General features: G+C 40.9%; 1 protein-coding gene and 1 long non-coding RNA gene across 2 annotated transcripts in view; one reads left to right on the top strand and one right to left on the bottom strand.

Annotated features, from left to right (window-relative positions):
• The window catches only part of SORCS3 (sortilin related VPS10 domain containing receptor 3), a 278,055-nt gene that overhangs the window by 156,051 nt on the left and 94,639 nt on the right, over positions 1-27,365 (top strand). Inside the window, exon 5 of the mRNA XM_071749349.1 lies at positions 22,130-22,203. Within this exon, the coding sequence (XP_071605450.1) occupies positions 22,130-22,203 (74 nt within the window). The remainder of the gene's footprint in view (positions 1-22,129; positions 22,204-27,365) is intronic.
• Positions 7,060-27,365, bottom strand: part of LOC139798541 (uncharacterized) — a 215,021-nt gene continuing 194,715 nt past the window's right edge. The window contains exon 2 of the long non-coding RNA XR_011726849.1: positions 7,060-7,137. This is a non-coding gene — a long non-coding RNA (uncharacterized lncRNA). The remainder of the gene's footprint in view (positions 7,138-27,365) is intronic.

Here is a 27,365-nt window from a genome sequence, read left to right on the forward strand (position 1 = left end):
CCAAAGTGAGATGTGACTACAGCCCAGGCCTGCAGGTTTTCTTTCCCTAGGAACTGAGGTATAGGGCTGGCTTAGTGGCTGCCTCATATCTCATTTTGATATAAATCCTCAGGCATCCAGAGCTGTCACCTGGTCCAGAGCTGCACTAAGGGTACTGTAATTTAGATGTAGCTGTAATTGTTAGAAGTGTGAGCAACCTCTCCTTTTATCAGCGACAGCTCCGGACTGCACCTCTTGGGTAAATCTCAGCTTTTCTTAGCAGCATGTGAACATTATATTTAACAAGGAAAATAAGCTCTTTCTAATCCCACATCGATTCTCATGGTAGAATCACCATTTCATTGTATGATGTGAGAGAACATAGTGAGGCTAATTTCTTATCATGGCTCATTGATGCCTGAAGAGCACGATGACCGTGGCTCCAGTCGCATGGATAAAATACTCAGTTTATCTTGCACCAGTTGCTTGGCATTTGAGGACCCCGCAGAGTGAAGCTGGTGGCACACCTGTGGCATTCTTTTCTTCACCCGAAGAAGAAAGAAATTGGGGAAGCTGCCATAATAGCAATTACTCCTACAGGTCTTTCATACTGAGGAATGAAATAAAGTATTTTGCACAGGTATAAAGGATCCCTTAGTGTTTCATGTTTAATACAAGCCATATTACAGTAACTGCTCTCAGAAATCCCTACCATACTGACTAGTCCATTGTATTACACATTCATATTAAGAAGCAATCTCTGCCCCAGAGAGCCTGCAATTAAATGCAAAGCTGACAGACAAAGCATTGTCCTTGGAGTATCCACAGTGTATTCAGGCACAGGTCATTAAAGTGTTTCATTGCCTAACTACCGCCGAGGGCTATAACAAAGTCAGAAACTGAACCCAGATAGAGTCCTGTTCCCATGACTTAACCACAAATAAGCCTTTCATCTCTCTGCCTTTTGAATGCTCTTCTTAGAACATCAGGTTCTACAAACATATCGTGTGTCCTTTGCTGGACAAGCCACCTGCCAGCAGCTCTCCCAGACAGGCTCCATCAAACAGATAAAATGAAATGTTAGTAAAGTTAAAAAAACCCCAAACCAACCAAACAAAATGAACCCCACCAAACCCTTGAGATTGAAAATATGTAAAGACAATTTTCAGAAGTCTCTTCTTCAATATGGTAATGAACTGAAGAATCAAAATCACTTAACTTCATTTACAAATCATGAATATGTATCAGTGCCTTTAAATGAAAGGACTACTAAAACAGATATAGTGTTTGTTCAATTCATTAAAAGGAAGACAATTTATCAGGAGTTTTTTTTTTCTACTCTTAAACTAAAGCTATATGCAAATGTAGGGAAATCAAGACCTTGTACTAATTCTGCTCCATGATGAGTATTTTTATAATCCTAATTAGAACCAGTCATTTAGTTCAGCAATTTTCCCCAATCTAGCCAATTTGAAATTAAAATAGATGCCTTGATTACAAAACTCATTAGCAAAGAAGCACCCTTTTTGCTAACCAGTTCATTTGGAATGCACAAACTGAATGAAGTGAGGAGCACTTGTGTTGTCAATTGCTGTAAGTGAAGTGAGCCCTAATTGTTAGCATTGTGAAGTATTTGTATTGCTGCATGTTTCATTGCAGTATAATATATCATTCATTAAAGGTAACAAAAGCAGTTTTTAAATGATTTAATTAAGTGGTGTGGTGGTGGTGCACCAGGTAATTTTTATAAAGACAAATGTCACTGTTGTTTGCATGTGATGGGCATTACTGTTGGAAACAAGATGTATGACTCTGTATTTATCATTCTAATTATAGCAAGCCTGGCAATTTTAATAGGAGATGAGATATTAAATTATGCAATCCTGGCTCCACTTCAGAAATGCCCAATGAATTTTGTCCTAGCAAAATAGTGAACTTGAGGCTTGTGATGATTTGTAGAGGCAAAAAGGAAGCAACTGCTCGTGAAACTTGATTTAGCTGGAACAGACTTTCCTATTGCTTTTTATTTATGTTACAGGTTCTTCATTAACAGGTTTTACTTTGAAAAGGAAAATATAGAGATAAATGGAGTGAGACACACTTGATGCTTAAATGTGCTGCAGCCTGGTTTATTGTGTAACAGAGCAGGGATCCTGTGGTTTAAAGCCACAGCCTCTAAATCACGGCTGAATATTGATTTTATCTGGAGTCTGAGTGGGGTGAGAAGTGGTTATAAATGTAGCAGATGGGAATAAACATGAAAGAATGAAGAAAGTTGAGGAATAAGAGCACTGGGGGCATGATTTATTTTGCCTGACTGCAGAGATGTAAAATGTGGCAATGTGTAACTGTATCAGGTGCTGAGGCTGCACATAGGAGTTGGTCGCGATCTACTGAGTGGTGTTGATTGATTCCTGGAAGCAAATGTAGGTGACTATTTTAGGATGAAGTAAATTGCACCTTAGACTCGTTTGTATTGACTGGGCCTCCACTGACTGTCAAGGAGGCAATTTCTTTGGCCGAGATGTAAGTATTTGCTATATTACCTGAGATTAGGGGACTTGAAACCAACCTTGCTCTCAGGATATGTGCAAAATGGATTACATGGAATATGAATCCAATATGAACAAAGCAACAAAAGCCTTCAAGTTTCCTGCTATCATGCTTACAGGTTTTAATGACCCCCTCCCCTGGAGAAGAGAACAAATGTGACATGCAAGCAAAGATGAAATTCCCAATCTTTTGTGTTTCTTTTTATCAGGATTCATTTGTGTAGATGTGAGTTGCCTACCAGGCTGCTTTAGTGAAACGAGATTAATCCAGGAGGGTTTCCTTTGCCTTTTTCCCCTTATCTTTCTTTCTCTCTCACTTTCATTCTTTCTTTTTTTGTTCTTCTTTCCCTTTTTCTTTGCTTTCTATATTGCTTTTCAAAGCTGTCTCAGTATATACCTGGCCTGATGGCAACAGTAAATCTCCTCTAAAATCTGTTGAATAGAATTATAAATTATATCACTTTCAGTTGAAGAAAGAGCACAATTCAACTGCTGACTCCACTCAGACGCCTGCTGATGCTGAACATGGAAAGCTGCAGCCTGGTGTCTTTCTCCTTTCATTGAACTGGTTCAATGTGGTGCTTGAGTTTAGAAATGTGACTATTCCAGGCCAAAGAACAACAGGATTCATTATACCAAAAATATCACAGCTGAAGTAACTCAGAGAAGCCTGTGACAATAAACATAAAATTATTTTAATTGCCAGGAAATTATCACTATGTATAAAATGTAAAACTTAATAGGAATAAAAGGCAACCCTGACCTTGTAGCCAAATGATTTAGCCTGGAGTTAATTTTAAGATTATGCATAAATGCTTTTGTGGATTAAGGCCTATAAGAATGTGGGCCTTTACACATTAGGATGTGAAGTGGTTACACAACAGTCTTTCACTGTTGCAAAGTGCCTGCCTGCAAAGAAATACAAGTCCTATAGGTTTTTAGTGTTGGAGATTTTAGGTAGTTTCTTGGGTCTAGCTGTTCGAACATCTTCCTTAAATGCTTCAGGACTTTAAAACCATAGTCTGAGGAAGATGAGTCTGCCAGCTCCTGTAATTGTGACTGTGGACATATGGAACTAAATACAGAGGAACACTATTCCCTCACACCAAGAATGCTTTCTGCAAGCTGGCAATTAAGAAGCTGTTACATTTTGTTAATCAGGAATGGTCATGCTTTATCCAGAAGGATTCAGGACCCAGCAGCTCTCTGAATCACTGTCAGTAATTCAGACAGCTGAGAACTGCTGGACGTCTGCCCAACAAGGACCATTCTTTCTGTCTGGGTAATGGTGGCATTAATTAGTATTTGCACATTGCCTTGACAGTACAAGACCTCAGTGTCTGGAAGTATTGCACATTAGGATGGCAGTGGGCTACTTAAGACAATACTTTCATCTCCATGACTGGAGTGCTGCCATGGATGGCTACAGGCTCTTCAGAAGGGACAGACAAGGTAGGAAAGGTGGAGGGGTGGCTCTATATGTTAGAGAGTCTCTTGACTCTGTAGAATTTGAGGTCAGTAACAGGAAGGTTGAGTGCCCATGGGTCAAAATCAGGGGGAAGGCCAATGAGGCTGACATCTTCCTGGGAGTCTTTTATAAACCACCCAACCAGGATGATGAGAGTGATGAATTATTCTTCAAGCAGTTAGCAGATGTCTCAAAATCACCAGCCCTTGTTCTCATGGGTGACTTTAACCTGCCAGATGTCTGCTGGGAACTCCACACAGCAGAGAAGAGGCAGTCTAGGAGATTCTTAGAGGATATAGAGGATAATTTCCTACTTTAGCTGGTAAATGAGCCCACCAGGGATGGGTCCCCACTGGACCTACTTTTTACAAACAGAAAGAGGGTGGTGGGAGATGTGGTGGTTGGAGGCTGTCTGGGGCACAGTGACCATGAAATAATTGAGTTTTCAATACTCAGGGATGCAAGGAGGGCCAACAGAGGGTACCCTGGGAAACAGGCCTTGAAAAAAATGGGGTCCAAGATGGATGGGCATACTTTAAGATGCAAGTCCTGAATGCACAGGAGCAGTCTGTCCCTGTGTGCTGAAAAGCAAGCTGGAGGGGAAGATGACCTGCCTGGCTGAACAGTGAGATATTGAAGGAAATTTGGGGTAAAAAGAGAGCTTACAGTCTGTGGAAAAAAGAGCTGGCTACTCAGAAGAGTTTAGGAATATAGTTAGGTCATGTAGAAAGAAAATTAGAGAGACAAAGGCATTATTTTAACTCAATCTTGCCACTTCCATTACGGATAACAAAAAGTCTTTCAATAGATACATCAAGGGCAAAAGGAAGGGCAGGGAAAACCTCCATTCTTTGTTAGACATGGGGGGGGAACATAGTTACCAAAGATGAAGAAAAGGCTGAGATATTTAACACTTTCTTTACCTCAGTTTTCGACTGAGGTTCAACACGGCCAAGTGCCGGGTCCTGCACAGAGAGGATGATCAGGCATTAGAATGGGCTGCCCAGGGAGGTGGTGGATTCTCCGTCCCTGGAGGTTTTTAAGAAGAGACTGATGTGGCACTTAGTGCCATGGTCTGGGAACCACAGTGGTAGTGGATTAAGGGCTGGACTTGATGGTCTCAGGGTTCCTTTCCAACCAATGATTCTGTGATCTTTAATGTCCTCAAAGACAGATGACTGGGTTGGGATAGAGCAGTGTCCTTGAGGCAGCCAGCTGGATAAATGATGCTGAGGGGTGAAGGTACAGTTTCTCCCCCCATGCATATGTAGCTCCACGTACCTGTTTGTTACTGCATCAGCAACCACAGTCTGTGAAGGGGCTTCCTGAGGGGTGCATGTCTGTGTGCCAGACCAGGAGGTTGCAGTCATGCCTGGGATTAGCAGACTGCCCCTCAGGCAGGGGTGCTTCAGTTTCATGTTAGCAGCTGCTGTACCTTTGGCATATTTGCATAAACTAGAAAGAATGCTAATACTTGGGAAGAGGGCTGTGTAAACCATCCAGGGCTGGGAACCCTTACGAAGAGTACAGTCCTGATCCTGACACAGAGCCTTGAATGTAGTTGGCAGTGCTGAGGACCAAAGTTCTTGCTGCTGTATTAATTCTAGCTGCTCTTGTAGCTGTGCTTTCCATTGCAATTGAGGATGTGCAGGGCTCAGGTCATCAGATACTACAGGCTGGCTTTAGATCACACAGAATATCTGTGACTGGATTTCAGTGGGGGTCTGTGGCTATGTGGAAATATCTGTGAGTGTTTTCCTGCTGGGCATGTCACATCCATTTAACGGGACACCATTATTTTATCTAATTCCTACCAGTATGTTATAAAAATCTTTTTATACAGCTGAGATGCATATCTGAAAACCAAACAAAGAGAAACTCCAGACAGAAAGCAGTCAGGAGCTGACATTTCCTCTCCAGCATTCTTCTGTGAAGCACAGGTTTTGTAAATCCCAGGATACCCAGGTGATTTTTGCACCATGCTGTTCTTAGAAGGTCTCTTTTTTTCCACAACTAGGAGGAATCTCCTGGTTTTCCCAGTAGTGCCAGTATCCCCACAGTCTTGTCCTGGTCACATTACCTACCACTGTCAAGCAAGGAATATTTAAATGGCTCAGAACTTACAGCCTGGTGGTTGCCAATACAGAGGCAGAATCTTTGAGGCAGCGAGAGGGACTGAAGGGAAGTTGAGGCACAGAGAGGTAAAGTGACCTCTGCAAGGTTAGCTAACCAGTTGCCACCTCACCCAGATTTCCTAAATCTTGTTCTGTTTTCCTTTATGGTAGCTCAGATGTCCCTGTAGAAATGTTACAGATCTTTAGCTTTGTGCCTCCCAAAGTTTTGGACTGTGATGAAACTGGCAGCATGGTTGGGGTGGGGAGCCCATGTGGGAATTTCACATCAGCAGGTGCTGTAGTTGCAGATGTGCCACGGGGCAGAGGGGACCCTTCTCCTGTATTGTAGCACAGCAGTACACTAAAAAGCTCACACGTTTAATTTCAAATAGTTTAGTCACTATTGAAACAGATTTCTGTTCTACTAGAGGCTGGTATGTGGCCCTAGAGTTTCAAATTGCCCTTTGCAAATAGATTTCTTTCTGTCTCTCTCTCCTCCCCTTTTTGACTCACTGCAAACCATCCCTGCCTCCAGTCCTTGGTTTCAGAATGAAAATGAAACCATGTTCTGATCTAATGGCCCACCTAAGCTGGTTTACAAAAGATTTGTGCAGTCACATGTAGCAGCTGAAATTAAGTGTAGGTTCAATTGATTGGTTTTGATTGATCAGGACCATGATTGATTTTGGCAGGGAAATGCTGATTTACATCAGCAGTATCTGGAGTATCTGGCCTGAAAACACATTTGCTATTCTGTTCCTTCAAGGCAACAAGATAAATGTAGTTCACTCCTTGCAGTGTACAGAGTATTTCCCCCTTAAATCTACCTGTTGAGAGGTGCAGATTCCCTGGTCTCATTTGCCTGTGTGCAAGTTGATTGCTTATGTTAAGGCACTTACTTATGTTAAGGAACTTCCATTGTTCAGCCTCAATGTATGAAAAGTGATTTCTTTCTTTTTGTTCCCTGTCTTTTTTTTTTTTTTTTTTTTTTTTTTTTTTTTTTTTTTTTTTTTTAATATTTTTTCTTTTTCCTTCTGAAAAAAAACCTGCATGTAGTCAATAATATTATTAAAGTTCCAGAGGAACGGGTGTTGGGTCTTTGTCCCCATGTAGGCACAGATGGTTCAAATTTTCCGTATGTTCAATGCTAATCTAATATGTGTTTCAGCTTTTCATGCTCATTGTTTCAGTAGTGAAAAAGGAGACCAGTGCCTGGATTTTCTGGTCTAGTGTCTTGGAACTAGTGATCCCAAGCTTTTAGAAGTCACAAATTGATCTTTGAAAGGTTGTTTGATGAGTTTGACAGAAAAAAATCAGTAAGCTATTGGAAAGATTTCAGCTGTCCTCTCTTACATTTCTTTTGATGCATCTGTGATTGAAGAAAATTTGAAAATCATGGTTTTCAAATGCTTCTTCACAGTTAATAAAACTAAAAGCTTTATCTCTAAAGAAAAAGGTAAAAAAAGTGCCTAGATTTACATATCTCCTGATTTTAGCACTTTACTGTGGCTGGTCTTTTATGCTTTTAAGAGAGATCTTTATTCATCATTGAAATGTGTCTTTAGGTGCATTTTGGTGCTTATTTGTGCACTCCATAGGATGTGTGGGAGAAGGCTGGTGGCCTGTGTGTATGGGATGTGCACATATTTGTGTGCATTTTTCAAGTTTTGCAGAAGCCCCTCCATAGTTTTGTGGCAGTTACAAGAAGTTCTTCCAGTGTAATAAAATTACTTAGGTTTGTGTTCAATTGATTTTTATAGGACCCTGGGTGGCAATAAAATGGAAGTAAGGGCATGATGCAGTAAAATTTTGGCACATCTGAAGTATTATGCGTATTATAAAAGGAGGAGCTGAAGCAGCAATATGAAGGGTGGTATTTTTGAGAAAGGGACAACTGATAAACAAAAAAACTTAAATGTATATAGAAAATCCTTGGGCTGTGGTAGTGCAAAAGTAAGAAAACATCCTCCCCACAGCCTTCTACTTTGGCATCTCCTTTCTGCCAGAAAGTCACTGACCATAAACCATCTGAGGGTAGAATTGGAAGCATTTTATACAGGCAGTGTTCAAGAGATCACAGCACGTACAAATAACGTGGTAGTAGAATACAGAGTACCCAAGGGGATTTTCCTGCCATATAGTAAGAAAACAACATCATTGAAAGTTTTGCTGCCAAAACAGAATTCTGGTTTTGTCCTCTGACTGACACTCTGCTTGCTTCAGGTCAGCTGATCTTGATACCAACCACACGAATGTGACAAACCTGAAACTTCTGCTGCAAAATCACATCCAGTGTGCCCTAGCCAGATGAATTGGTTTTCTCCTCTATTGACAGCGTGGAGAAGGCTGCTTTATTTTGCTTCTGCAGCCTCCCCTTACCTTATGGATTATGCTATACCATCACTGTGAACACTGGTTAACTTCAGGAATTAAAATTACCTTATATCAAGTTTGATGACTTGTTGCTGACTATTGTTTTTACCTTGGATCAGATTTTCTTATTGTTGTTGAGTTTTCTGTATGTGTTCTGTTTTTCTTTTATTATTATTAATCACCCTGCTCAGTAAGGGTGAGCAGGTTGAAGGTATCTAGAGTTTGAATTAAATAGGATAAATAGCTTAAATGCAGACACCACATAATATATAGAAACCTGGAGAGGCATTGAGAGAGGTTAGATAAGAGCTTGCTTTTTCTTGCATGATCTGCAATTGCAAATTCATTTATTCTAGAGGTACAATCTTCCACAGTTTGATTGCAGGAAATGGGTGATGGATGAATCAGAGATGACAGTGTAAATGGTGTATGCCCAGCAGCCCTAGAGGATCCCTGAAACATGCGAGTTTTTCATTTGGTGATTTTTCTGGCAGTGATGCCTTGGTGCAGTGACAGTTTCTGCTACAACTGTCAAGCTAAATTGTTCCTGATGGTGTCTGGCATTTACAATGATGCTGTTCATTTGTGTTCCTCCTCTAAACATCCGTATGCTGCCCTTCCTGCTGGTGCATGGGTGGTACTGTCAGTCTCCTTTGCACCTCTGGATCAGGGTGAACTCAATCCCTGTGACGTACAGGGAGGATTCAATCTCTCTCTTCCATGAGACTTATTTGCTGCTCAGGATGAAGAATGGGATATTCCCCTGGACCTTCCCAGACTTGAATCCCCTTCCTACATGTGATCTCTGTCTCAGCTGTGTTCCTAAAAGAGCCTGTGTTTGGCAGACTCTGCTTTTGCCTTCAATAGTTTCCTGGGTTCCGTGCATAGATTGCCCAGTGAGAAATTTGTCTGTCTAGAGCTGGACTGAGTTGCCCACAGTATTTTAAAAGTGTTATAAAAAGAGAAGTACTGGAGGTCATCTTAAAGTTAGCAGAGCCCCTGGTAGACACTGGAGCTTCCCGGGGAGTAGGAGAGTAAGGCTTGAAAGGATCTGAGAGTTTCTTTTTGAATAATATGTTCAAGCTCAGGGAAGCAAGTTTGCTTTAGCACTTGAGGCATCCGGTAAATCAAGACATATAGGCCATTTAATCTTAATTTTTGCACTCTTAGTTTATTAAAGAACAGGATGTGACAAGCATGTGGTAAGGAAGATGGCCTAAAAAAGTCAATTGCAGACAATAATACAAGAATTAGGGTGTTCAAGTAGGAGATAATATTTGCTAAGCCTGCATCTTCAACACTGTAAGAAGCTGGAGTTTTCTACTTTATTTGTATAATTTTTACTCATAGAAGTCATTTCACACTCACCTCTTTTGGGAGGCATAAGACTCCCATTTACTGCAGTGGGCTTTTCTTTGTGCTGGTTTTGTCCAGTGTCTGGCCTTGGTCCCAGGCAGTATAGAGTATAGGCTTTTTTGTGGGGTCCAGAATTATCCAGAGAGGGATTTCCCCCAGTGCAGGATCTTTTCAGGAATGGCTTCATGGCATTTATATGACAAAAAGAGATGAAAGCAGCATGGTGTGTTATGGTAGCTTAAAAATACGTTTTAAGGCCCAAGAAGGAGAATCAAGCTACAATAAATCCAGAGAAGTGGCAGTTGTGGAATCCTTACTGACTTAGGGATTTCCATACAGGCAGAGCTGAGAATAAGGTCCTTTGATCTCTTTTGCAGACTACATTGACATGAAAAGTAAGACACCAGTGATAAAATTAGAAGGAAATTATTAAAGGATAGTGGCTGCAACACTTGCATTGAACTGTCTTAGAAGTGTATTTAGGAGAGGTTTTTAAAAATTAGAAATTTCTGTCTCTGCCTTCTCACCCATGCCAACCTTCACAGCTTCCCATTTCCTTGGGGCTATGCCCTTCACATACAGGCTGTTTCCTTTTTAAAATCCCTGGAGAAATTCTGCACATTCAGCTCTTGGAATCTCTCTCCTTGGGTCACTCCCATTATTAGTTTTTCCCAACTTCCCTCCAAGTTATCTGGCACCTGTGCCTGTGGTGCATTTCTTGCTGTATGTATCTTTGCCTCAGACTTGGTGAAACCTCTCATGGGGAGTTGACGTTGAGCTGCTCTGAATGCCCAGCACTGGCTCAGGGAGCTGCTGGGCTGATGTGTGAAGAGCACTGAGCAAACCCCCTCTCCAGCTTCACAGCTTTGTTACTGTGTGTGTGTGCTGAGTGGCTGAAATGGTTTCTAGCAGCAGGGAAGGGTGGGATCTGAGCAGGATTAATTGGAGCTGCCTGTATCTTTTTTATAGCTCAATCTTTGCTCACCTTGATTTTGGGTGCTTACAGGAAATGTGCTTGGTGCAATGGGCCAGTTCTGTGTTGGTGTTTTCTCACTTTTCCTGAGGATGGCAAGAGAAGCTTGTGAGCTTTTGAAATCTGATAAGATCCCTCTCTTAGGGGAGGTATGATTTAGAGGTCATTAAACATTTTGCAGCAATCTCTTCCTTACATTGTAAAAGCCTGACAGAACCCGTGCCTTCAGGCTGAGAAGGCACAATATCCTTGTAGGGTGAATAAGGTCAAAGAATGTGAACAAAGGTCGAAGAATGTGAACAAAGGTCAAAGAATGTGAACAGTTGTGAGGTTGCTTTGACTTGAAGAAATAGAGTTGCACCACTTTGAAGCGGGTTGCAGGTCTAATGCAACTGTGAAGTTTGCTGCTCTTCAGCTGGTGAGATGAGAACTGGATGAGGAGAATGGACTCCTACCCTCAGCCACAAGTGGGAGCAGCTTTTCTTTACAGTATTTTCACCTGTTTGAGCTAAATTAGGTTAATGTGTGTGTCTGCTCAGGGTCTGCAGGGTGCTGGGAACACACAACTTGGGAACTGTCTTGAGTAGCTTCCCTTGCCTGCAAAAAAGCTGATGAAGGGAAAACTAAAGCTGAATTGGATGGCAGGTGTATGTGTTAAATCACATGATTTAATCTGGAGAAAACCACCTTGCTTTAATTTTACCAAAATGACATGTTCTGCTGGAGCCCAAATAATATTTATTTCTTTCAAGCCTTGTGAATTTTTTACACGAGCAACAATTACATCTCAGAATAAAATGCTGTTTGGAATGCAGTTGGAAAAAACCTTTTCATTAATGCCTGTGCATACCCTTTCAAAGTTGTCATTTTTTCCACATAAAGAAATAGTTCAGTAAAATCTAATACGAATTTGGAAGGTGTTTTGGGGATATATAATCTTCTTTCCAGTGTTTTGAAAAAAACCTCTTCCATTACATATTGCTTTGTATAATACAGAGGTTACCATATAGATACATGCCACAAGGCTTATAAAGGAAGAAGGGTAGGATCTGAGCATGTGATTATAGCTTTATGTCCCACTCTGGCTAATGGCTGAGCCTCTTCTGCTTTGCCCATTGTATGCTCCATAAACATGAAAGATTGGTCTGTAATAGCAAGGAATGTACCCAGACACTTGCACTGTAATTAAAGGCATATATCACACCATAAAGCACATTTGAATGAAAAATCTTCCCATTAGACATGTGGTTCCCATTTATTTCCCCTTATTGTTAAACTTCCAGAGTGTAAGGAAGGGCTTCTAAAGGGCTGCAGTGTGGAGACCCCAGGGACAAACAAGATTTTCCTCTTGGGCAGGGAGGGCACAGAGCTCCATGGCACAGGGTGACCTCTGTGGCCCCATTAGCTAAATCCACGTGGTTGGTGGATCCAGTTAGCACAGACCTCAGGTCAAAAACTGCCTAATGATTTTTAAGCTGAAAAGAAGCTGGGCAAAGTGACCAGCCTGGCTTGAAGGGAGCAATGTCAGCAGCCCTTAGAACTGATTCAGTCTTCTGTCACTGATCCTAGGGAAAAAGAGTGAAGCAGCAGCTGGGGACAACAGGAACACCCCCCTCAGCCTCTGGGTGAGAATATTGGGTGCCAGTGGAGGAGTAAAGATAGCTCCTGGTACATCTTGTAGACCCTGGAAGCAGTTCTGCCACCTGCATCCAGTTCTGATTTCTTCACAGTCCCAGTAGTGTCCCTCCCATCCATGTTCTTCATCCTTGCTCCATTCTGTGTCCTGCTCTCTGCTCTACACCCCTGATGTGGGAAACTGCCCCTGCATGGCATGTTCCTGGCTTTGTCTCATGGCTCAATCTGTTCTCAGAGTCTAGAAACAGGGTTTTTTGATTTCTGGGTGTTTTCTCCTTTTACTTCTCAATAAGACTTGTTAACAGAACACTCATCAGGAGGTGGTCAGTGGCAACAGTGGCTCACTCACAATCAGTGGCTCAACATGAGCTCTCTCCCAGACTCTCAAGCTGGTTTTGAGTGATTAAAATGTCACAAAGAAAGGAATAAGCAAGCAGTCAAAAATTTAGCCTTCTGTAAAATGGCATTTCTATTTATAGTAGCTTTTATAAGTTTTTTAAGCTAAATTATTTTGAAATGATTGAAATGTGTTTTGACTGACCAAAATGGACATGTGGTTTTTCTCACATTCTCATTTTTAGAAAAATCCCAGAAAGTAATACTTTTCATCTTGGTTCTGAGCCACTCCATCATTTCTGTGGGTGTGAAGAAAGTAGGAAAAAGAGAACCTGTTTTTCACCCAGGACTGAAGCATGCCTTAACTTCTTTAGTGATACTCCTTTGTGTCACTGCTTCTGCTGCAGCTGTATCTGGACTTTTTGTTCCACTACAAACCAGTCATGCAATACAAAAGCAAAAGATATGATGTGTTCTCAACAGAGGTGAATTTTTGGCTGAGTCTGCTCAGAACAAATCAGGCTTAAGATGAAGTGAAATGTGATGGTTTTCGAGTGGACTTTTCCCCAGTTTAATCTACTTTCCTCTTTTTCTTGGAGGTGAAGTGGAGAAGCAGAAAGAAGCAACTCTTGCTTTGAGCATCAGGTCTAATAAAACTGCACTGTTGTGAGTGGACCCATCAGGTGAAAGCATTTTTTTAAACTGTAAAACCATGAAACGTGACATCAGTGCACTGCCTTAACTGACCTGGTTTTATTATAAACAGGATATAGGTTATGCAATTACAACACGAAGTCAAATGTTTCCGAAGTGTTGGAGCTTTGTGCAGATCCTTGACCAGTTTCTTACAATGGTGGGGTGGAATCTTAATTTCTTCTGTCTGAAGACAGAAGACTGAAGGCATTTGCCAGCCTTCATGTGAAATATTTCATTATAAACATGCCTCACGGCTTTTGATCCTTTTTGGTTTTGTTTTGTTTTGTTTTTTCCCCTTTCTATGTGAGACAGATGATAGAAATATATTTAGTATTTAATTTATCTCTGGACCAGTTTTTCATCAAAATATTCTGCTTCCACTGCTCCTTCCACTGTACATCTGTAGGGAAATAAATGAGCAGCTCTGGTGGGTCTCAGCCACAGTGTGTGGACACATTCTCTTTCTATGCCTAAGACAATCTGGTTGTATTCTGCTTAAGATGAACCTTGAATTGTAATGAGGAATCTTGATGCAGCCTTTAATCGCTCCTGGAAAGCAAATCAAAGCAGAGAGATAAGCAGCTCAACTTGTTTTCATGACAATTACCAGTTTTTACAACTTCGTGTAAACAAAGTCCATAGAGTGCTGGTAGACTTCCTCCTCCTAAACTCGGCTCCACCAGCTGTTACACTCATCTTTTTGGCTTGAAAAGCAGGATTTATTTTTAGGTTTTTAGGCTGTTCAAGGATGCCTTACCTGAGCTGTGATTTCCATCTGCTTGTGGCACGAGAAGAGGGTGAGAAGCTCTTCTTTCCCTTTTCTAAAGGCCCAGTAGCACTTTCAGATCATGGTTCTTCTGGAGCCCCAGCAAAGCAAGGTGGCAAGGGCAGGTATTTTGCTTGGAAGGAGTTGAATGGAACAAGCACAGATATGATTGTTCTTGAGTTGCTCATCAGCCTGAAGGTGACATTAGCTTTTGTGTCCCCTGATGGTAACTGTTTGACAGTACAGAGATTTCCCTCTAAGCCCCATACTGAGAGGAATGGTGGCACAGGGGAAATGGAGGAGGGCCCTGAGTAATCTCTCTTTGCGTGCAGCCTCTCGTACTGTGAATAATAAGACCCTTTCCTTGGAAGGGATTGCTTCTGACCTGGTTTCAGCCACCCAGCTGAGGTGTGGTAGACCCGAGTCCTGTCCCTGTTCTGTTGCAAATAACATCTCCTGCCTCACATGAAAACCTGAGAAAGGGGACTATAGGATAGACCCCACAGCTCAAATGATATCCTGGTGCTGTGAAAGGGAGAGGTATTCATCTCTCCTCAAAGAAGGGATGAAAGACAGATAAGGAAGGTAATATGGGAGATGTAATACAGAAGCAGGACATGCTTTTGTAGTATCAAACACTGTCTTCATGGCCATGCCAAATCTATCCTGTCTGTCTTCTTATGCAGTTTGTGTTGATGCTGTCAGATTTCTTTTGTTGCTTAGCTCTGGTGGGGCTTCACAGTCTGCTTTGCTCCTAAAGACACACTGTGCCAGTGCCTGTGGTATTGTTGCTGGTGGTCTCCACGAGTGGATTTAGCATGTGGGGCCATGAGAAGGAAGAAACACACAATTTTATGGTATCTCAAATGGATTAATAAGGGGAAGTGGCTTGTGTTTTGTGGGAATTGGTTGGATTTCTTTGGGTCAGTCTTGGCTAATCAAGAGTTTACTATTCAAATTTGAATTCCTTGGGATTCAGGAATCTGATATCTATTTGTATGAGTTAGGAGTTATAGGAAGATAGTGTCTCAGGGATTCAGATGAAGCTGAGGGAAAAAGACACCATTTTCAAATGATGAAACAATAAAACAGGAAAAAAGAAGGAAATTTTTTGGCAGCTTGGGATGTGTGTTCTAAATTCAGCAAGTGAACAGCATGGTGACTGGATGGACCTGACTGTCAGGAGTATTCTTACAGTAGTTGAGTAAGGGTAAGTGTTATTTCAGAGTTAAATGACAGAAATTTAACAGGGAGAAATGCAATCATTACCCCTATTCTTTCACTTGCCGGGGTAGTTATTTCCTGTGGTACAGACTCCTTTATTTTTCTGTTTTCTTTTTTTGCTAAGTAAGAACAACCTTCTTAAATCCTCCCTCTGTCTAATTTTAAGTGTGGAAAAGTGGTATTTCTTTGCACTGGGTAAAGTGAGGGCCGCCCATTCTATACAGAACATTGTTCCAAGATCTTGCAAAATGCTTCTCCTGCACCACTGGGCTGCTCAATGTGTCTTTAGTCAGAATCTTATTGATGTAATCTGAACCATTTTCACTGTGGTTTGTATTTGTTGCATATGGTTCTCTTCTTCCATGTGAGAGGTCATCTCTGTCCTATCTGTTGTCAGCCATCGCCTCTCTTTTCTGTACTCTCAAGGCTGAAAAGTATTGGGAATTTTTCCTCCAGTTTACTTTTCTTCTACAAATTAACTTTCTGAAATGTTAATGATGGCACCTTCTCCTTTTGCAATTCCTTCTGTAACACAGAAGTCTAGAGGATGAGTAAGACATACCTTGCAATTTTTCTGAGTGGTTTACAACTTTTTCTTCCTTTCTGAGCCTCTAAATTTTTTCCAGTGATTGTGGTCATTTTCCCTCCTAAGACCCTGCAACAGACTTGCTTTTTCTGCATTACTCTTCAGATCTTCACAGATCACTAGCATGCAGTCCAATTTACTACAGAAATATTGACCTAATTTTATTTTTCTCTTGTCCCAGATTTGATTTGTTTGGCAGGAACCCTCCACACATCTTATATTTCCCACCAGCTCTGGCTGAGAAAGTGTTAGTTTGCTTTTGTGGTTTTTGGTGATCAGAGCCATCTTTCCATGCAAGCAATCCAAGGTACTGCTCAGCATCTTGCTCTTCCTAGGACATGGAATTCCAGACTAATCTACCCCTCCTCTGGCATCACGTTTCCATGTGTCAGCTGCTGCCCAGGAATTACCCCTAGGCCTGTTCTCACCCTGCTGGGTTAAACTGAATACATCATTCTATCATCAGCTGGATATATTGTCTGGGGAAGTATAATTTTTGGTGCAATAAATTGTTTGTTCCTTTAAGTACATATAGGCCAGCTTTTTTTCTTCACTTTATCTCATACCATTATTTGCAAACTCCACAGGGTTGGCTGACAGACAGGGAACTATGGAGATTCTCTCCAGATGTTTGCTTAGGCCACTAAACCTGATTTCATAGCAACAAAGAGTATTTTATTTTATTTGGATATAACTCTTTTATGTATGCTCCTGATGACCCAGTTCTTCTTCTGTGTTTGAGCAAGAGACTCAACAAATATCAAAGTTCTCTAAATTTCTTTAGTCTGCCAGGTATTGCTTCTCAATGTATACCTTATATCTTCAGTGTGCCTTTTGCTGTGGTAAAGTGTCCCAAGGCTATTGTATGTTTGGCCTTTCTTCAGCTTGTACCAAAACTTCAGTCTTCCTCCTTTTTGTCCCATGAAGACCAAGTGAGTCAACTTGGGAACAGGAAACCTAACATGAAATCCATTTCAACTAAATCATCTGTCTGTGGTGGGGTGCAGCACTAAAATAAGTAGATTTATTTTAGTATCTGTGGAGAGAAATGTAGGCGTCTAAAGCATGAGTAACAATCCATTGTGGAGTGTATTTTGATTTAGGAATTGTGCTTTAGATGTGCCTTTTTTGAGCTTGTTTCTTGTGTGTTTGAAAAATGAGCCTTGGTGACTAACTCAGCTATAGATGAGTAATATCAGGGGGCTGAATCTCTTCCTGTGGTTTCCATCTTTTTCCTTCATTACTTCTTCTTCTCACCTCCCTCCATAAGAGATGTTTAAGCAGGCCAGTTTCTCTCACTGCTCCAGTTTGGGAAGCTTGACTGCTTGAGAAAAATCATCCTTTTGTGGTTTTTGCCACCTGTCATTGGAAAAAGCAACAAAACACCCAAGAAATTACCCCAGCTTCATACAAGATCGTCCAAGCAGACCAGCAGAATGTGTCACTCTGAGACTTTGTACTGGAGAACTGCAGCAGCATGGAGATACTCTTTATTTGCAACACTCTGTGTGCTTAAGTGTAAACTCCTTCTTTTCCAGCTCTGGAGTTCTGACTTTGTCATTTTGCACATGTTAGTAGCACAGGATCTGACACCAAGGACAGAGCTTTCTCTTTAAGGGGCTTGCTGCTTATCTCAGAAGTGATGCTGATGTTAAATAAAATGTGGCAAGCATCCTTAGAATTTGAAGAAGCAGAATTCTGCCTGTAATGTGTAATATCCTTATGACTCAGAGCTGTGCTGAGCAAGACAAGCATGAATTAAGATTTTGGCCTGTGATGAAATAAAGTTGTATATCAACTGAGCTGCCAAGGTCTTTCCTCACACAGACTGTGTGTTCTTGGAAGAAGAGATGAATGTGTGATATTTCTGGTGCTACAGTACTTGAGCATGGAGTATTGTGATACTGTTTGGATAAACATCTGCTATTTACCTTCTTGATGTTCAACTGTTGGGTTTTCTTGGTTTTCTTGGGTTTTTTGTTTCATTTTGTTTGGTTGCAGGGTTTTTTTGTGGTTTTGTTTTGGTTGGTTGGTTTTTTGTTTCTGGTTTGTGGGTTTTGTTTGTTTGTTTGTTTGTTTGTTTTAATGGTAGATCTAACTAAGCTCCTGAGCAGAGGCAGATTTTCCCCAGTGCTCAGTACCCATTCTCAAAAACTGCATCTGATAAGGGTAGGTGTCAAAGCCAGGTGTAAAAGCAGAACTGCTCCTGGATACTGATAGCATGGTTAGGATGATGCTTTCAGGGTAATATTTCAGGTGCTTCATGAGGGCTGAGAGGACATTACAAATTATATTTATTTGACACAAAATGCTGGTTCCTTCACCTTTCTAAATCTTCCTTGTGGCAGTGCCCCATGCCAGCCTGTGGGTAAGCAGGAATTTTAGGGCCATGCCCAGTAAAAACCCTTGTCCTGCAAGGGTAGATGAGATTCATAATCATCATTCAAGTAGGCTGGGTGTGGAATTCTCTGTTTGTTCTCAAAAGGACCTCAGCTTTCAAGAGGTGCTTAAGCACTCAGCTTCTGGAACCTGTCCGCTCAAATAGGTGCAGGGCTTGCTGGGATCAGCTTAGTGTGTGGCTGTGTTTAGTGAGGTAACTGTGGTAGATGCAGGGTTCTGAGTTTATTTTCAAGTTTAAAAAAATAATTTTGTCACCCTTGCCTTGAGCCAGGACTTTGTCCTTTTTTTGAGTCCTGCTTCCTAAATGCCCCTTAGTCAAGTCCTCTGCATGCCACTTTCTAGCTGTGTCAAGGCACAAGGCCATCCCATGCAAACATAAAGACCAATAACACTGTTTATTTTTAATTTGTCAGAGCAGGTCACATAACACCAGGAGGCTGCAAAAAGGGCATAACCTTGCAGTACACCCCCCTAGTACATTGACATCCATCCCTCTTGAAGCAATGTGTTGGAGTGCTCTGGGAGGTGGAAATGGCAGAGATTATTAATCAGTAAAGAGCCAGAGAAAAAGGGAAAAAGAGTCCTTTAAAAAGGGAAAATCTTGACACTAAACAAACAAACCTCATTTCTTTCCTTTGCTTAGCATTCAGCCTTAGGACAAATTAATGTCTATTGAAATCTGCTGTACTTGCCACTAATTTTGTTGTCTTTTCTAAAAGCATCTCTTCTGTGAAGGGAGATGAACTGAAAGGGATAATATAAATTCAATTTTAATGTGTACTTTATTGTATATTTTATTTAGTAGTTCAACATTATCCCTTACATTTGCATCTGTAAATAATACTATACAAGTGAACCGGGCCAGAGTGATCTTTAAGGAATTTGTTCTGCCATTACAGCTTTAAGACCCAATCATCTATTTAAAATTTGAAGTTGACACCTAGAATAGGCAGGAGAATAAATAAGTAAAATTCTTGAACTGAATAATATCCTTCTTATTTCTTTATCTGAAATCACATAAAGGCTGCAAATTCAATTTATTCTTTCTACCGTCAGTTAGTCTGTCTGAGCTTTAATAGAAAGAAGAGGAGAAAAAATACTCAACTGTTTGTCTCTGTTTTTTTTAAAATTGATAGAGGGAAGGGTGCTCCCTGCACAAGACATTGTGGGAGAGATGAGTAGTTAGAAAAAGGTTGTGCTTCATACCACAGAGTTGTCTGTAGCTGCTGCTGTTACGCAGCTGCAAAAGAAAAGGAAATATTAGGGGTGAAAGCTAAAAGAGAATCTAATGAAATTGATGTATTTTTCTAATCCTTTCCTCTCATGGTGAGAATGGTTAGGCCACTACAGGAAACAATAAGGATGCTTAGTCCCACTTGCACTGGGTTGTGAAGAGGAGTGAAGTGAGGCTTGGGTGCCTGGAGCAGGGAACTGGTACAAGCACAGTGGCTCAGTCAGGAAATGGAGAGGACAGCAGAGCTGCTTGATGCAGCTGCTGCCACAGAGTCTGGTGCAGAGGTCCTTGTATGTGTAAAACCATGTCAGATGACTCAAGAAATCATCAAGGCAGACTTGTAGCACTGTACAGTTTTGCCTCTTGGAGTGTGGACTTTCAATTACTGTTTCTAAAAATCTGGATGTTCCTTTAGAAGGAAGGATGTGATGCTGTTTGTATAAGCACTTGCTATTTGCCTTCTTCGTGCATGGGCTTCATGTTGACTTTGTAAGTCTATGCTCAAATTTGGAGAAGGAATTTTCATTTCCTGGCTCCTTTATTTAAAAGGGCTAAGCAATGCTTTATTTGGTATCTATGGAGAATTCCTTCTGAGGCAGAGGAAGGAACTGTGACTGATTGACCAGAAAAGCAGAGGAAGCCCAGATAATGTAGGCTTTTCGTGCAGTATCTTACCTTTCCTACTGACAGTGCCAAAGAAATAGGGCCAAATCAGAATTTTCGGATCATGCCTGATCACCTGAAAAACAGGAGGCAGAAAATCTTTCCTAATACTTCTTACCACAAGCCCAGTGACATCTACATAACAAGAGTTCATTTTGACATGAATATTGCAGGATGCCTGCTTCCATCTCTTTTCTCCTGGTGTACTTTATTCACTTAAGCTGTCATTGGCAGAAAATGGACTTCCCATTGACATAAATGCAATGGACTGAATCTTTTGTCTTTACACAGCAGTTCTGTTAGATACTTGATGGGGTCTGAATTTCAGTTTTTGAGTTTCCTTTTGCTAGCTATACAGTGGTTAGGTTGCAGAGTTGAGGACAAACATAGTAAGAATTCATCAGCTGCCTCAGGCTTTGGACACTGCTCAAACAGCCCTTTCCAATCACATTTGTAAATTGTTCCATGGTCCAGCTCTGGTGTGGCAGCTGGATCTCTGTGGCCAAAGGTACTGTCCATTCAATAAAGTTTAATATGCAGTGCAAGCACATACATTTTATCTTCCCAGTCACACTTAGCCATCCATCATAGCTGTGCCATAATACGCAACACTAGGCTGTGAACCCTTCTAATCTGAACACAAACCTGCCTCTGATTTGTAAATCCAGTTACACAAAATCAAATAAAATACAGAACCTTTACTCAAATGATCTCGTTTTCCCATTAAGGACCTACAGTTTTATACTACAAACATTTAAGTTTCTTGGCTCTATTTTCTACATCCGTAACCAGCAATCAACCCTTATTTTATTAGGCCAGAATTTATTTTAGATGAAATTTATTTGAAATCCTGTTCAAAACACTGGCTGCTATTTCTTCCTTTGTGAATTAGTTGTAAAGCAGAGTAGCTATTTCTCAAAGTGTATTTTTTTTTCTAAAGAACCAAACTTGCTCAGTGTTGGAGAAAAAGAGCTTACATATGCATTGATTATGAATGACTGGATTATGGGTAATGAACTAATTATATGGAGAGTAGTGTTTGTGGTATTAAGCAGGGTATGTATGAGGTGAACTTACATCTAAGACTTAGTGTGGAATTGCACAGAAATTTAGTTACAGTACAGCTGCTCCATTTGTTAACGATCATCACATTGAAAATTTGGCTTTCAAGAAGAGCCACTTCACTATATTTAGTGTTTAACTAATGAATAGATCAATCTCTAACTTATCTCAAAATTAGACCTTGTTCTGAACATAAAAGTTGTGAATCAGGAGCAATTCCCTCTTCTTTCCCACACAGGAGATGTAATCCACACCATAAAAACTAAGTGCAGCATGACCTTGGGTATTGGGTCACTTCCTACCGCATCATGGCCTGGATAACAAATCTAATTTGTCTCTCATTCTATTTAATGTTAGGAATTTATATGTCATCAATCACCTGCTTCCTGTTGGGCTGAAAAAGCTGGGGAGACTGCCAGCTTTGTCATATGCCAGCTGAAGTGAAAGGGCTGACAACAGGAATCAGGAAGGACAGAAATGTTTGAAAAGGTTTTGGAAGAACCAACCTGCTTTTGAGCCTCAGGAGCTCAGTCTGGATTAAACCTGGGGGGAGGTGATTGGTTTATTGGCCTTCCCTGGCAGCAAGGCTGATCAATAATGGTGCAAGACAGACCATTCCTGTTCTTTAATCTGAGCTGATTTCAATACTTTATTTAACAGTAGTCCTTCCTTTTCTTCCTCAAAGTTTATGCTTCTTGCCTTTGTCTTTCAGCTGTACAGCTCCATGGACTTTGGAAGAAAATGGCAGCTAATGCAGGAGCGGGTGACTCCAAACAGGTTTTACTGGTGAGTTGTGCCCTCAGGCTTTGCTTGCTTTGGGCAGGTCATGGAGTGGAGAAGATAATCTAACTTAAAGTGTTTGTTTTGCTTCATCTGAGCATTGGCTACCCTTGGTTTTGGTCATCATCAATGTCACATACTCAGTCCATAGTACGTCTCTTGCTGTGTTGTAGTCTCCAGGTTTGTACCTCTTTCTTGTCTCATAACAATGGTGTCTTGTACAGACCTGTGCAAGTCTTTTCACAATTGCAAACCTCCTTTTTTGTTATATACCTACTTACAGTAACACAGAGAAACTACCCAGTGTTTCCATGACAAAGCTATGATCATGAGACTTCCTATTTTTCAACCCTTCTGAGAGCTACTTAAGCCTATGACACAGTCTTTGTGCAGAGCCAACCACTCTGACCAGTCTCCTTCTGCACTGGGAGAAAAAGTGATTCAGGCTATACTTTAAATCTATCACTGAGGAGCCAGTTCCTTTCTCCTGACTGTTGAGGTCTGCAGTTTGCTAAAAATCTGCTTTGTAACTTTATCTTCATTTCACAAGCTTCAGTTTCCAAAGTTGGGAGAATGTCTTAAAAGCAGATGATTAAACAAATTTAGTTCCTATCTCCAGGCTCCTTCATTTCAGATGCTGCTTTTCCAAGCTTCTCTCTACCATGTGATGGTCCAAGAATTAACTTGAAAGGGAAAAAGAAAACCTATCGATATTCTTCTTGGATTTGGAGCTTAACACTGAACTTATTATGTTCAGTGATGCCTGATGATATGTGTGTGAATATGTAGAGATGATTATTTACAGAATCTGTGAACATGTTAAAATAAGTGGACCAAAAAAGATCATCATATTAAGGAACCAGAGGCTCTTATTTTGAGAGGTTAGAAACAAAAAGGACTTGCACAACTTGGGAAATTTACTCCAAGTTGAAAAGCATGGTATATGCACATATATACACGCATACATACATATATTAGGGTCAAATTCTCATAGAAACTCTTGTGTGTCATTAAACGTGTATGGAAACCAGCCCCAAAATATTGATAGATGGGATTTACAGTATTTGGACATGTTGCAGTGGAGATGGACACCTTCTGGGTGTCTCATTTTCAGATTATCTAGGCCCTTCTGCACATCTCTCTAAACAGCTTTAGTCTTGGATATTTGAAACCTGGCACCAAGTCTGGAGATTTCCCTTAGTATGCCTGTGGATTTTGGACAGTGTAAGAGGGTTTTTGAACATCAAGGAAAAGTAAATCTCCTGAGCCACATAGATCTGCAAAGTGTATCAAAAATCTAGAACCTTCTCTTACCACGTTACTGTTTCACATTTCCATAGGGAAGGGAAGTTGGTTCTGTTCTTCTGGTTCTGCTGGCAGATGGTTGGCTGATCTCAGTATCCCAAATCCTTTGATTTTACTATTCATGCTAGGTGCACATGACAAAGGTGAGTGTAGATTCTCAGCAGGAGTATCCTTCTATTGAGCAGAGTAGCTGGTCTTATGGAATCTTTGTACCTTACCCTTCAAATAGCACAGCTGAGCTTAGGGGAGAGACTTTCTTGGAGGATGAAGCACCAGGGCTGAGCTAACCTGGGAACAAAGTAGGATCTCTTTCTGAAGGAGAGGCTGTGTTGTTTTCTACTACCATGTAATAATGGTTAATGGAAGTTTCTGTCTGACACCCAAGCCTCTATATTATTTCCCACAATCTACCTTATTTTTCAAGAAGTCTTTTGATTGCATAGTTTGAATGCTGGTTTTAATGCTACATTATGTAAAGTCTGTGTTTCAAGTGTCTCTTTCTCTAAAGTAATGTAGAAGTCTTCTATTGGTAAAACTTGTGTGGCATAAACCTAGAAATCATTCCACTCAGAGACAGTGGAATCCCATTGATGATAAACTTTCCAAGAGAATGAATTAGGTTTTACTCAGTGTGAGAGATTTGAACCAGTTCATATTGCAGGGGTCAGAAGTGTTGAAATTTTGGAACATATTAACTCCTCCTAACTGCCTGTTTTTTTTCTTTTTTCCTTTCTTTCTTTTTAAAGCTGCACACTGTGATGGCTTACAAGTTCTGGCTTGTAAGATGTGTACAGAAAAAGAAACGCAGGAACACTTTAGCCTCAGGAATTTTGTGATTTCTTTTTATTAGGCTGTGAAAGAGGGAGAAAGTGGGTATTGGTAAAAGTTTCAGAGGGACATAAGCCACTACTCTGGAGCTCATCAGTCTTTAAAATACTACATTATCGAGCCCCTTAATTAAAACTTTCAGGAAAGGTGAAATAATGATAGGGAGCTGCCAAAATTAGAGGTAAGTTGCTCATTTGTGCTGCTCTTCATTTTTTGTTATCAGGGGTTCATGCAAGCATCCTTCATCAAATGGGACTATCTGCATCTGGCTTTATCTGGGGCAGCCTTTGTCGAATGTTTTTGCCTTCAAAGCATGATTTTCATCTTTCAGGCTGCTGTGAATGGATTTGTGAAGACTGTAATCTTCACCTGGTTCATGGGATCAGTCAGCCTGACAGAGAGAGGTCTTATTTTTCTTTCTGAGACCTTTCCAAATAATTATACTTTCTCTGAGAGAGCTCAGATACAGATACTTTAAGGCCAGGAGAAAATTACAATTGCATCAGAACTCATGAGTCTGGGATGTGAATTTTCAAGACCTTTCTGTTAGTCATGGACACACAAGTCACTCTGTGCATTTTGCTGTAGCTCTGGCAGGCAGCAGCTCTAATGACTCCCCACAGGTCAAAACCAAAGTCCTAAGCTCTGCTTCTGATCCATGGCTTTGTATCCTGGCTCTTGCCTTCGACTTCTTTCCTTAGTCCCAGGTGTTGGTGTTAATCACTGGGTAGTAACTTTTTGTTCTCATCCCATATGGATGTCACATGTCCCACAATTCATGGGACATCTCTCACCAGTTCCTGAGCTGATCTCGAAGTCTGTTCACAAACTGAGGTTTAGCTCTGGACCACTTATAGTTATGAAAACCAGGGTTTGAGATCTCTCCTTCTGTAGTAGTGATTCATTTGTTAGCTACACCCACTGATGATGGCAGTGGCAGAGCTTGAACAGAATGTGTTACTTGATGTGAGTACAGGCATTCAAATTTGGCTCCCACATTCCTTGGCCTCAGAGATTTTAATAATCCTAAGATCCTGTAAGGCTGGAAATAGGACCTTACACTCATGTGATGCAGAAATTCCCAGATCACTCATCACTCTAAAATTACTCAAGATAACTGGAACCAGCATGGGTGCAAAGTTTGTTAAAGACCCACTCAATGTTCTTTTCTCTTAAACCACATTTCTGCAGCTCCCTCTGGGCCCTGTTCATTTTCTCTCACTGTAACTTCAACACCTGTGCTGTCATGTGGAAGGGTATAAAAAAAAACAGTCCATATTTTGTACAGTAAAAATGTTGGGGAACATTTTTCTCCTGTAAAACACATGCTGTGTTCTGTACTGACTAAATACTGTCTCTGCTCAGAGAAGAACTGGGTTTATCCTTAAGTTGCTTTACTCCCTCTGTCTTTTCTTGTGGTGGGACAGCAGGACGAAGCAGGTGGGCAGGACTGTTTGGTTTATGGAACATTCACCAAGTCTTGGTCAGCACGGTGCTTTTCTGTGACATCTTGTGTGATGCAAACTGATTTTGCCTTGTTGGCCTGTAGGTAAGATTGGGACAGGAGACCATTTCTTTTCTTAATGTGGTGGGTGAATTACTCAAATATTGTGATATCAGCTACCTCAGTGGATTAAGGGCACTGAAAGGCACTAGAGAGTTAAAAGAGGCTTTAGTGGCATATGAAGACCTTTCATAATCTTATGTCTTATTTTTTAAAAAAATATGGAATTCCACAAGGTGACCTAAGTTTTCTGACTAATTAGCTAAATGGCTGTGAATATTGTCCCCTGTCCATCTGTCCTGGGAGGCCTTGCCTGTGTTTACAAAGCAGACACAGGGATTGCCATCCTGTGCAGAGGACATTTACCCTTCTCTTTCATATTTAATTTTTCTTAAACATGCTGTCTGGGACTTGGGGTGATTCTGTCAAAGCCTGGAAGAAGGAAAGCAGGAAAAAAACATTTGTGTGGAAGAGAAGAAATTTTTACAGCATTTCTGATGGCTAAGGGGCTATTTCAAGCACTGAAGTCAGGTTGAGCCTAGTCAGTGAAACAGAAATACTCACTAGTGGGGAGAGCTGGGCAAAAAACACCAATAAGGCAGGAGGGGGGGGAAAGCAGAAGCAAATAGGATGTTCTCTAGCCTGGCTTTGGGGAGCAGTGTTTGTGTCTGCAAATAGGAAAAAATGTGGGGTAACAGGCAATTAGCTCAAAGACTGATGATCCTCTCACTGAGTTTCCTCAAAATTTTACTTTTTCCTCTTTCTCTGATAACCAGTGGTTGTTTTGGTATCCATGACTGTCAGCCACAATGCTTCTGAACTCCAGGGATTCAAATCAGCAGAAAGGAAAAGGCTATGCTTTTAATGGGAGAAGGGGCTGAGCATCCACTTAGGATATGCTTTGGACTTATGGCTTTTCTGTCACAGTTGTTTGAAGCAAGAGCCAGCAAATTTTATCTCCTGAAGGCAAGGTTTTCAGTCTTTTTTTGTCATGATTTTGGATTGGAACAGTGATGAAATGTAGCCAGTGTATTTCTATTTATTTGCAGCTTGAATTTGATGAAGACTATAGTGGAGGCCGGTTTGGATATCAGAGAGTAATGCAGCAGAAGATAAGGGATTTACCTCAGTGCCTAAAAATGGTTATGATCTGGGTTTGGATCTGCAGTTGGGCAGAGGCTTGCATTTCTTTTTATTTCCTCATTTCTGTGACAGCATTGATATTTCCTAATGGCAGTGCCAGTTTGGGTCCACACAGACTGTTCCAGCAGCAGTTCCAGAAATGACCTTTGGATACAGCTGGAATTACCTTTATTTGAGTAGTTTGCCAGCAATGAAATGGTTAGTCAAATATGTGCCTGTCTCTCCCTTAAATCCCACTAATCATGAGCTACCAGATGGTGCCATCGCATAGCGCTGGGGAAACATCGCCTGATTTTTTTACAGCCAAGTTTAGTGTTAACAAAACATAGTCTTTTAAATGTCAAATTGATTATTAATTAATCTTGCATTAGAATTTTTTGGAATTGAA

The sequence above is a fragment of the Heliangelus exortis genome, chromosome 7 (genome assembly GCF_036169615.1).
Source record: "Heliangelus exortis chromosome 7, bHelExo1.hap1, whole genome shotgun sequence".
NCBI classification, from domain to species: Eukaryota; Metazoa; Chordata; class Aves; order Apodiformes; family Trochilidae; genus Heliangelus; species Heliangelus exortis.